At 41.6% G+C, this 12,377-nt stretch overlaps 1 protein-coding gene across 2 annotated transcripts in view; it reads left to right on the top strand.

Annotated features, from left to right (window-relative positions):
* The window catches only part of KDM5B (lysine demethylase 5B), a 71,648-nt gene extending 69,670 nt beyond the window's left edge, over window positions 1–1,978 (top strand). For both annotated transcript variants that reach the window (XM_019546308.1, XM_019546309.1), the window contains one exon: window positions 1,007–1,978. In XM_019546308.1, coding sequence (XP_019401853.1) covers window positions 1,007–1,144 — 138 coding nt within the window. In that variant the 3' untranslated portion in view covers window positions 1,145–1,978. The remainder of the gene's footprint in view (window positions 1–1,006) is intronic.
* The last annotated feature ends 10,399 nt before the right edge of the window (window positions 1,979–12,377 follow it).

Raw genomic sequence — 12,377 nt, forward strand, 5'->3', positions numbered from 1 at the left:
AGGCTCTGGAGGCACCAGTCATCTATGAGTGTGGTGTCCTCCTAACTGGCCTTTCAGTGGCTAAAAGGGTCTTCCCCAAGATTTTTTTTGTGGGTGGTTACATGCTTCAGAAGGCAAGTAGTCTTCATTGATCCTGAAGTATGAGTATAGGGAGACTTCATAGATCTTACCAGAGCAGCTGGAGACCCGTTTATACCCTTGCATGGACACAATAAAGTAAACAGAAAGTTGAAGGTCTCATACAGACCCTTCTCCATGCAAGACGGGGCAAGAACAGGTGTGTTCCCCACGGGACTGAAGAAAAACATGGGGATGCAGGTGCCATCTGTGAACTTCCCATGGGCTTGGGAAGCAACTTGGGGTGACAGGTAAGGACCCCTTACTCCCAGATGCCTGTACAGAAGGCTCAGCTGAGCACCAGGGACTCGAGACAATGGAAACTAAAACAATGATATGGTGAAGGCAGCCATCTGACTAGATTTGTCCTAACCCTTCTTCAAGGAGACAGGGTCAAGATAGAAAAGATGCTCTCCCCAGAAGGATGGATGCAGAGGTAGCAGGGAGAGGAATTTTATTTATAGGGATGAGGGCAGGCAACAAACAGGTGACAAGTTCATTTTTTAGGGATGTCTACATACAGCAAGTTTGAACTGTGTGTCCATCTGACCTTGATGCATGTGTTAGCTCCCCACTGTATGTGTAAATTGTACCGGAAGCTGGGAATTCAAAAATGCAAAAGAACAACCCCCTTCCACATGATGTCCAACTCTGTGCAAGGGGAGGAATCCAAACACTGCTGGTCACTGCTGTTTTAGTTACACCAATGAAATGGACTCCATAGCCATGTCCATAGCTGTGCCCCTTACAATTGCCAAATGAGTCCTAGATACATGACAATGGCTGCTGGTTCTGGTTGGTAAGAACTTGGAAATAAAGCAAACAGTTTTCATGATTAGTTATCTGCTGCCCCTATCTGAACACTCATCTGTCTGTTCTTCATAATTAGGTGGACTGGGTCCAGTGTGATGGCAGCTGCAACCAATGGTTCCATCAGGTGTGTGTGGGTGTCTCTCCAGAGATGGCAGAGAAGGAAGACTACATCTGTGTCAGCTGTGCTGGGAAGGACTCTCAACATCGAAAGTAAAACTCCCCATAAATCATTCAAGACTCTATTTTAAAGAAGGTTATGAGAATTTCTCCATAAAGCCACAGGGGCTGGTTTAATAGCCAGGCTGCAAATGGTGCTACTTCTATCCTCATGGGATCATTTTCCAGAACTCAATTTTTGACACCTTTTTGTATTTTTCTCCCTTGAGCTGTTTGTGATTGTTGAGGTTTGAAATGCTGACTGTTTAGCAGGGGTTTCCGCCAATTTGGAAGGCATTTGAAACATGCACCTTTTTATTGTACAGCATTAAATTACCTCTCTCTGGGATTTACCGGCATATTTAAATCAACTCTGTTTGGGTGCAAAAAACTGCACTATGAATTTTTCCAATAAATCCTCTTTTGAGGAAATCCCTGTTTACCCTGTTAACTTGTTGGAGACTTTAGGTTTTTTTCACTTTGATTTTTTTTGTAGACTAGGTTTATTTATCTGAGCAATAACTTCTATGTCTGGCTTCAGTGACTGGAATGACAATTCTGAACAGCGTGTTGGTGCTTTTAGCATTGGTTAATGTACAGAACGCAAACGGTTAGGTCCTAGTATCACTGATGGATTAGTGATTTAGAAGACAGAAATGGCTCTGTAAAGTAATTGCCACAGCTGTATTTTGGCTTTCTTCTCTTTTGGGTAGCTTGTATCAAATGTTGCAGTTTATATTGTGGAATAAACCCCTGGTTATATTATAAAACTAAATGTTGGTGTTTTCAGAGAGCTTAAAATGCAGCTTCACTTTCAGTTTGGATTGGTCTTTGCATTGGTTGGGTTTCACTTGGTCAGAAAAAAAATCCATCTGATTAAAAAAGAAATAAAAAGCCACGCCATTTTCTTACCTTCTCTACACCTCCAGTCTAGGAAGAAGGAAGTGAAATCAAAATATTGTTTGCATCAAATACATTTAAAAAAATATTTTTTTCCAAAGCAAAAAGAGTCTCGTAATAGATGAGCTCAGGAATAAGCTGTTCTGGGGGTTCTTTAGCAACAGAGTCTGGAGGAATTGCTGCTGTTGCTGCTCTGTGAATGCAAGCAAGGCATGACTCATTAGGTGGGGAAGCAGGAAAAAAAAAGGTGATATAGCTCCGATCTCATCCATCTGGCTTTGAAGAGAATGGCTTTGCTTAAAGCACAGATTGATTGCCAGCTGGGCAACAGAGCACTGGCTGCCTGTATCTCTTTGTCTCCAGCTGCTTCCACTGATCTTCAGGCTTTAATGGCAAATAAATAGCCTGGATGTCAATGTAAATAGTTGGGGAAACAAAGAACTAATCCAGCTGCCTCTGTTAGGGACCACTGTTATGGACTGCGTATAGGGGCCACAAACATCAGTGTTACAAAGGTGCCGGCCATCAACCTGATAAAAAATACTTTGAGGAGAAGGGAACAAGATAGCCAAGCATCCATGGGAGCAATGTAGAAGAGACTGAAGCAGCTTATCAGTGTATCCAAGGAAAAGGGGACTCAAGCAGCAAGTAAAAACTAAGCAGGGAAGAGCATGTGGGAGAGAAGGGCAAAACAGCAGCAGATCACATGCTGGAGGAAGAATTGAGAGAATCCAAATAGAAAATGTAATTAACTTTTAATTACAATCACCATGCCTGGGATTGTACCTTTAGAAATAATAGAAAAATGGTACTGCAAATGCCTCGGGTCATAATTTAGCTCCCTGCTCAAGGGAAAATTATTCCCTTGTATACCAACCCAGACAAATATATTAAAAAAATTAAGTGTAGATGTCACCACCTCTCTAGCTAATCTGGTCCTGTACTTCACCATTTTCATAACTGGAATGCTCTTACTAATGTTCAACTTAAACATCCCATATTGGAATTTGAACCCATTACACATGTCTGGTCTCCCGTGGACACAGGGAACAATTGATAGGCATCCCCTTTGTAACAGCCCTTTTTGTATTTGGAGACTCCCCTTAGTCTTCTCTTCTCCAGACATCTTAATCACGGTTCTTCCAATCTGTCATCATATGTTTCAAGTCCTGTGATCGTTTTTTGTTCCTCTCATTTAGAGTCTCCAATTTGTCCATGAGACAAATCCTTTGCATTCCTTTGCGAAGAGAGGCTAGTGCAGGGTGTGGCAGATTGGAAAATGCCACAATGCTCTGTGGCTTCACTGGATGGTTATTTGGCAGATGTTAACTTAAAGCATTACCACTAACCTCTAAAGTCCTAGAAGGGCCTGGGACCTTTCTAACCTTCCTCCATAGGTTATACTGACACCACTGTGATGGGTGGAAGTGCTGGTATTCCTGTTATGCTTGAGCAAGAGCATCCTCTCACAAGATAATCTTCATTGGTGTCCTCAGCTCTGGATTCCTTCCTTGGTCTGAATTACTCAATTGTGTTGACTTCCTGGGCACACAGTAAAGACTTTCTTTTTGAGCAGGGGAGGATTGCTAGTGTTTAGGGATGGACTGTGTGGAACATGGAGGCTGATAGGGTTTAGATTTGTAATGTTTCCTGGCTGGTGTTTTAGTATACTTAGTCTTGTATTGGATTTTTAACTACTGTTGAAAGCACTTAGAGCCCAGGTTATACAATTGTCTAAATGCAAATAAAAAGACAACATGACACCACAACATCAGCGGTAAAAACAATTAAAAGTATATAAATACATTCTGCAAAGATGTTGTGTGGTATCAAATGGAAGAGAAGTTATCTACTGGATTCTCAGTGATGATGTACCCTGGGGCTGTCCAATTCACAGGCTGTGTGCAACCCATGAGGGGTTAAATTGTGGCCTGGGTACTGTTCCCCCCACTCCAGTTGCTGCTACTGCCAGGATCTGGGCTCCCCACTCCCTCCTCTAGCTTCTGTTTCCTGCCTCTGCCCCTGCCCCTGGGGTGGGACAAGGCAGCTTGCAGAACCAGGGAGCCTGCAGCTTGGCATCCGTGCGGCACAGTTTGTTGGGGTGGGGAGGAGAATACTGGTGGCATGGTTTGGCAGGGACCATCGTGACCCGCAGCCATTATGGAGCTGGACAGCTCTGAATGTAGTCCATGTTGTGAGAGAGGTTTGGAAGTCCCTGTCCCTGCAGCAAAGCTATCTGATACAGATCACTCCATGCATTTTAGAAATAGCTTTCTTTAAGGGAAATGGGGACAAAATGGGGAACAAAGTTGTAAACACACACTTGGCCAGGGTTTTTGATATCCCTGTGGATATTACTGAAAATGTTAGACTTTTTCTCCCAGGCTCTCATTTTCTCAGTGCTTGTTTTCTCCTTATACTTGCTGGGGTATGCAATACAGTTGGTTCAGTAAACGATAACACACACATCTCTTGGACATTTTTTGGCCCATCACAATTACAGCAACACTCCAAACCTACCATACTATGTTTTCATCTTGTTATCCTGACCACCTATTTACCACAGGTCTTAGGTTTTACTCAGTAGCCTTAAACTTAACTCTAACTTAATTGGAGCACAACTTTCAAAAAGACCCCTGTACAATCTGAGTGATCATCTTAATAGTAAACATTTATATTTTTATTTTCAGTTGGAATTTGTCTGACTTCAAGTTACAGCCACTAAAACTTTTTGTATACTTGCCTGCTACGTTGTGAGGCTCTTCATTTTTGTAAGCCTTCTTCACATATTGGTACTTAGACCATGATAAGGGCATTTTGTTAACTTTCTGTTTAGCTAAATAGGTTAAGCTGTTTTAATCTCTTGGAATAAGACAGGTGAGTGTGCCTTGGCATGCATCCCTCTGAGAGGGAATGCTGGCCAGTGTAGCTTAAATGGCGCAGTCCTCTCATGCAGTCTTCCTACTCTTCCTCTCTCCACTTGTGAACATTTAAGGACACATCTGTACTCTGTCACATACTTTGAATTGCAGCAATCCAGATGGATGTGAACAAATTTGCATCCTGATTCTTTTACTTAGTAAATATAGTGTCTTATAGAAGTCTGATTTGTAGTTAGTAGGTTAGGCTAACTTAGTGGTTTAAAGGATGTTCTTTGTAGTCTAACTTAGGTCTGCATCTGGTTTATTTAGGGATTTGGAATTGGAGAAACCTGCTTTTTAAAATGATACCCATCTTGTCTGGTAGTTCTTTTGGTATTGGTGCTCTTTTTATGGGTCTGGATTCCCTGGATGTGGGCTGCTCTGCCTGAATGAAAATTATCCTGTAGGCCTACAAGGAACACCAAAATAGGTCATATACCTCATTGCTTCAGGAAAGTGTGGCTGCAAAGCCTTTCTGATCCAACATTCACTAAAGGATCTAAATGTAGTTTAAAAAAAAAAGGTGGCTCAAGCTTCATGTGGGTCTAAGATGATGGTAATACAGAAAGCGTGGGTCTCAGTTTTAGGATCTGGTTCAAAAGTGCCTATGCTTTTGTTTTGCAAGGCCTTGGCTCAGACTTTCAAGTGCTGACATATTTCATCAGTTTTAACCTCCAAGACGAGAGCCAAACCAGTGGACTGTCACTAAACTTATCTGACTGGTTCTCAAGAAGAGTATCACAGACTGCAAAAGTCTTTCATTGTTAATATGTTGAGACAGTTGGAAATCCTGGGGGTCCACTGAAATGGAGCAGAGTCTCATGGATCTTAAACAAAAAGATGAAAAACCAAAAACAGTACTTTCTCTGTCCCAAGCATCGCACTGCATCTGAAGAAAGTTTGAGAATCATCACTAGCCCTTTCACTAGTACACTCATCTTCCATTGTCTAGGTGGCTGACTATGTGAGCCATGTTCAGATAATTTCCCAGTATGTTGAAGACTTCATCAGGAGGGCAAAAGAAAGTGGACATTGTCAGCTTCTCACATTTTTCCACTGGACACATGAAGGCAATGTGCAGATTTTTCTCACTGTTCCTTCCACACTGTCTGACCACGCGGGTCAAAACCTGACACTGAGCAGGAAAATATTTTCATATGCAAATGTGGCAAGATACCAAACAGTGATAGCATATCAATATAACTTAAAAGACAAGATCTCTTTGATCCTTAGGATGTGCTTTTCTAAATATAGAGTGGCTAATACTTTGGTGATTGATGGCAGGATGATAGTAAAATGCACATTCTGTTTCATATTCAGTAGTAAAGCTGATTGCATATGCCACTTCAAACATGTTATGCCTCTGAGGCCTTTTATTGTTCCATTTGAAACTAAATCTGAAGTAAATAATCTGTCCTTTCAGGGGCCTGTACTGTACAGTAACAAGCGTGAAATATTAGAAGTGAAACCTTATGGAAACCATTGGATCTCTGTCTCTTTAAACAAGCCAATATTTTTCTAAGTATCATAGACAGGTACCCTCTTACTAGGGACAGATGCTCACGAACAGCAGCAGGAACCCTCCTCTTTGCCAGCTCGGAAGCGGATGTGTGCCTTGCTATATTGAAGATCTCTGAATAGTCTCCGCTACTGTCTCCCAAATATCAAGTCTTTAATTTTGGCATTAACACGGAGAGTTTCAAACCAAGAGGCAGTGACCTTACCTTCTCAAACTTTTGGAAACGTTATATTTCCCATGTGAACTCCTGGAATCCTATCAAGGTGAACAAGTGGAGTTCAGATTTTGGAAAAAGGGCTCTGCCATCCCACTTAAAGCCTCTCTTCCTAATCCCAGACTACCGTCCCTAGTCAGGAACCCCTCTTATTAGACCAGGGGTGTCAAACTTGTGTCATCCTGCTGGCTAGATGAGGGTTGTTGGGTCTGTGGGGGTATTGGAACCACACATTGGAGCCAGTGCACGGGACCTGTCCAGCAGCATGTGTCTCTGCGGTGTGCAGAGCAAGCCCTGGAGTAAGGCCAGTGTGTGCTGCATGTGGGGCTGGACTGACTTCCTGCAGCTCAGGGCATGTGCTGTGTCCAGCAGCCTGATCCAGGCCAGCCCTAAAGCCAGAGCTTAGGCCTGATCTGGTGTGGGTGCTGTGTGCAGCACAACCCCCAAAATGGCCCTCAGTGCTGCATGCATTGCTCTGCGTGCCATAGTCTTCAATGCATGGGCTGGACTGTAGGCCTCCACGGGCTGAATATGGCCCATAGGCCATATGTTTGACACCCCCGGTATACTTTTCTGATATTGGAAATTTAGTCTGGTATAATGAGAACAGAAAGGAAGATTCCCTGGGAGTTCAGGAAAATGCAGTTAAACATACTGGAAAATTGAAGTGAGATCTGAGTTTGTCTCCTGCCAGACTATTGAATAACAACAGCAGATCGTTTTCTGCTTATAGATGATAGGTTTGTCTTTGCACAAAACCTTTTAAATTTATGGAAGTACTGATTAATTTGTATCTACCATTAAAACATTAAGTCAGCCATGGAATCTTAATTCACTACACTTTTAACCAGTTTATGATTTTTCCAATTAAACTAAGGAACGATATGGTTCAAATACATTGTTTTAAGTGCTTTTAATTTGTAGCAGTTTAATAGTGTACATATTTATATCCGCCTCTTTGCCGTGAAGCAGTTTTTTGAGTTATCCCTGTTTCATCCAGAAAATAGATGGACGTAGAAGCTCTAACTGGAATTTTCCAGTATGTTTAATTGCATTTTCCTGAATTCCCAGGCCCTTTTGTACCAAACTAAATTTCTAATATCAGGACAGTCTCATGAAAGAGGCTTCTGAAGATTTGGGATGATTTCTAGCACCATAGCACAGCGCATCAGCTGTCTGCTGAATTTTTAAAACACTTTAATATATTGTAAATGAAACAGCTGTCCATGCCCTAAAATAGCCATGTCAGCCTGGTGAATAAGGCTGGGCATGTCTATAGGTGCCCCTGACTGTGCAGTTGTTACCTGCTTTAGCAAGTACTAAATGACTCCGCAGTAACAACCACACAGGTTGTTTCTGATCCTACTGCACGGTAGCATTGGCATCACAGTTTGTGCCTGCTGATGCTGCATTGCCATAGTTCACCACTACAGCAACCTAGTGTCCCATGCACTGATGGTAAGCCCACAATTCTGTAGCTTTCATAATGGTGAAAATAATTATTTGTCCTAGGCCTAGATACTTTCCCAAGATGGTATCTGAATTCTATACTAAGAATTAATTTTTCAGTTTTCTGTCCTAGATGCTAATAAAGAATCTAAATCACATTCAACGATGTATAAAAGGAGGAGGTAGAACAGCATCTATTTCCCCTTTCTCCCAAGCTTCTAACATTCCTCCGAGACAGTGGAAGGAACTGATAAAGCCAGAGCGCTGTGGCATCATTTATAGCCTCATGCTCAAAATGTTCAGGAGCACCACAGACTAGTAGGAGGGTGTGTGGCAGCACTGCTGTGAGGATGGGTTCTACTGAAGCTGGACTCGCTAGTGCATCCTGTGAGTATGTCAAAAGCTTCTACTTATAAGCAAGTAACCTCCATTTTTTTCGGCGTTCAAATAATTTTTCAGCATCTTGCTTATCAGTCACACTCATGCTGGACACGCTATTCCAGCATAACCAGCTGAGAGAGAAAACTTGCTCTTTAAATCCATGGGGGTTCAGAACTTGAGATGGGAAACAAGTATACATATCTTTGTCTTGCCTTGCTGTGACAGCTTCTTTAAAAAGACCTTGTTTGCTAGAAATGGGCAAACTATAAGTCAAACAAAGGGTTTAGGGATTGCACCTCTGGCTTCTGAAACTTTTTGAGAAGTAGGTGGCAATTGAAAGATGTACACGATTCTTCTAAGTTCTCTGTTCATTAAACAGCACATATAAATACCCAATTTGCTTGGTCAGTTCTACTCAGCAGCTAGAGAAAGTGTTGAATATTCTTTCTGCCCTTATGTTGACAAAAATCTTTACCTTCATAACAGTATTTGACATTTTCAGAGTTCCAAGTCCTGGGAACCCAACTCAAAGAAGGATTGTACGTGGTACAGTAGTTGGCAGCAGTTCTGCAGCGCAGCAGTGCAGGCAGGCTTCTGATTTAAAAAAAAAAAAAAAAAAAGAAACCTCTTTGAGAGTTTATCCTTGAATCTAAGCTGGTCTCTTCCTGCACTAGGGTATTCTTCAGAGCTAGCTAGTTCCCTACACATCCACACTTTTCTTGTAAGATCGGAAAAGAGCACACCTGTGAACCCCCCACACATGTCTATCTCATGTGGCCTCTGATTTAAAAAAAAAAAAAAAAAAAAGAAACCTCTTTGAGAGTTTATCCTTGAATCTAAGCTGGTCTCTTCCTGCACTAGGGTATTCTTCAGAGCTAGCTAGTTCCCTACACATCCACACTTTTCTTGTAAGAATTCTGGGATTTCTTGATTGGGTGTTCAGTCTTTGAGCTAAGCCCCAGCTATTTCCCTGGAGGCTCCAAGAATTAGTTTAACCCCTAAACAGTTTGCCTTTGACACCATGTGGCTGTCTAACACAGTGCCAGAAAGCTTATTCCTCAGATTGTTCAGTGGAGGTAAGAAGTACTGAAAGTTGAAAGCCGTTTACAAACATAAGGTGAGGTTGAAGTTGAAGATAGATTGCACACTGGATACGCTTAAAACAGCTGGAGTCTCCAAGACTCGGGATCAGATCACAGATTGGTGTAGTGAACTGCCGGATTCCAGAATGGAAGGGAAAGGTTTGCAGTGGTGATCACTGGCTGTGTTTTCTTTGGTTCATTCTGATCAGAAGGGAACCTGTTGAGGTTGGTTTACTGGAGATCTTAGTTTGATGACTGAAAGGCTTGAGGGGACATGCTTTGCTATCGTAACTGTCACCTAGATTTGCCATCACACCGTTGGGTCATCATTTCCTTGACTGCCTAAAAGAGTAGACCAGAGAGAAGCAAATGGCATCACTACTTCTACTGGGTTTTTTGATGTAGAATTTCCTCCTTTACTGTAGGTTTCTGTTCTTCTCCCACTGGATAGGCACCTGGCTGGGGTCTTATGACCCCTCCTACCCCCAGTGCTCATCCTTGCCCATGGCAGGGGGTCAGACTTGATGATCTGTCTAGGTCCCTTCCAACTCATTGATTCTATGATTCTATATCTCATGTTATTTCTGTTGCCTTCTGTCTAACAGGAGCCTGGCTCAGTCAGACATTTTATTCCAAAACAGTGCTCAGATCAAATAGGCAAGCACAGTGATGAAAACCCTTCAATATTTAGAAGTAGTTTAAAAAGGGATAAAAGCCCCTCTGCCCCTCAGTGAGGTCTGTCTCAAATGAGCGCCACCAAGTCGGCATCAGAAAAACAACTAGACACTGAAGTGGTTGTCTAGACCATTAAGCTCTGCAGCAGAGGAAGTGGGTGAGCCGACCGCAGCACTTGGGTGAAAACCTGCTGTAGGTGGGGGATTGCCATTTAAACTCTCAAGTAGTTTGTGACCTCAGTCCTGTATGGGAACTTTTGACTGCCTCAGAGTCAAAGCTCTAACATGCATTAATACTTTTCATCCTAACATGAAAATATTGTGGCAAGTGATCAAACCACAGGTGTAGAGTAGGCGACGAGACTAGAGAAAGTGCGGTCGGTCACTAATCGTAATGGGCTCCAGGATGCAGAAAAAACTCTAAAATTCAAGAATGGATTTTACTCATAGTCTTCAAGAATGAACAATTAAATGGTAGCAGTGGCAATAGTGAAAAGAAATTAGTTCTGTGGAGCTGAACTAGAGTATATACAACTCTGCAGTAGCTATGTGCAGTATTTTCAGTATCAAAACAAGGAAGCTTGGAAGAGATGGGGGAAAGCATACATAGCTTGTTGAGGGAGAAGTGCCTCGAAGTTCTGCATAAATCTTCCTCTGTACCAAATTAAGAAAAGTATGAGTCAATCGATAGTCCCTGTCTGCAAAAGGACTCTGGTTCTATGGGCTGAGACCTTTCCCTGGCATATGAAGGGCCAAGAGGGGTTTGAAATTCAGCAGATGACAGATTATTTGAAAAACAATCCTTTTAAAACAGCGTTATCTAGTGTGCAAGAATCAAATGTCATCTGAAAGGAAAAACTGTCTTGCAAAATAAAACCGTCCAGTCATTTTCATAGAACCATGGAAATGATTTCATGAAAAAACACTTTCATAGATAATGTTCCTTCAACTCATTTCCAGAGAGTGTTGTAGACTGTGGGAGGAAGAGATTTGGTTTAACCAGAAATGCTTTGCTTAGGTCAAAGGAAAGGTGTGGGTATGTCATTTACCAAAAACGACACTTTTCATCTTTAAAATACACTTCTTTATATTTTGAATTTAATTCTTTTTATAGAAGGCCATCAAAGCTGTGCCATTAGTGGTGGACTCTGTTGCTTTCCTGGACAGTGTTTTATTGAAATATTCAAGTGCTTTAAGCAAAGGGAAATTGCACTTAGTGAGTGCAGTTGACCAGCGATTCCTTAGAGGTGTATATCAAGAATAGGCAGAGACAAAGTTACATAAATTTCCACCCGAGTTTCTGGTATTTGGAGAGAATTTGCTAAATGATTGTACTCCTTAGCCATGCCTTTGTTGTTTATATCCTGGACAAATTTTCCTTTAAAGATGAGGGTAAAATGTGCAGACATTGATATTATTTCACAGTTAGATCAGACTCCCTTGTAAGCAAGATTCTGTGGTTGCAATGGGAATCAAGGCTAGCACACTGGAAATTATTTTGTTTGTTTTTCCAGGAAATGGAACAGGTTGCACTTACTTCAATTGGTCTGTTCTTCCAAAAGAAAATAAAGACAATTAAAGAGAGGTCTCTTCTAGGAGGTAGATAAATAAGTAAGTTTTTAGGAGTCATCTAATAAATGAAGACCCTCACAGAAAAAAAAAAATTAGACCTACAACAGGACATAAAATAGTTTTTATTAATCTATTCAACTGTTGGTTCAAAACATAGCTTTAGGTGGTGTTGGGAGGAAATTGGATACATCACATACGGATCTCACTGAAAAATATTCGGGTATAAAAAGCAGATGTTTTAGAACTTAAATATGATAATATGTATTCTAAAGATGGAAAACTATTTTGACCAATATTCTCCCAGTTCAAAAAATGGGACACCATAATGAACTAAGTGCTGACAATCATAATAATTGTCATATTTGAGATTCCCCAGGCTCTGAATTTACTAAAAATACCTAAAAGTAGCAAGCTTCTTAAAGATATAGATCACTGAACTACAATATAGAGCCAGAATTTGTTAAAGTGTTTAGGAAGGGGTGTCATTCTCCCCTGGTACTCGGCCTTGGTGAGGCCGCAGCTGGAGTACTGCGTCCAGTTTTGGGCTCCACAATTCAAAAAGGATGTGGAGAAGCTTGA

This window comes from Crocodylus porosus, unplaced genomic scaffold (assembly GCF_001723895.1).
Source record: "Crocodylus porosus isolate Cpor-Errol unplaced genomic scaffold, CroPor_comp1, whole genome shotgun sequence".
NCBI classification, from domain to species: Eukaryota; Metazoa; Chordata; order Crocodylia; family Crocodylidae; genus Crocodylus; species Crocodylus porosus.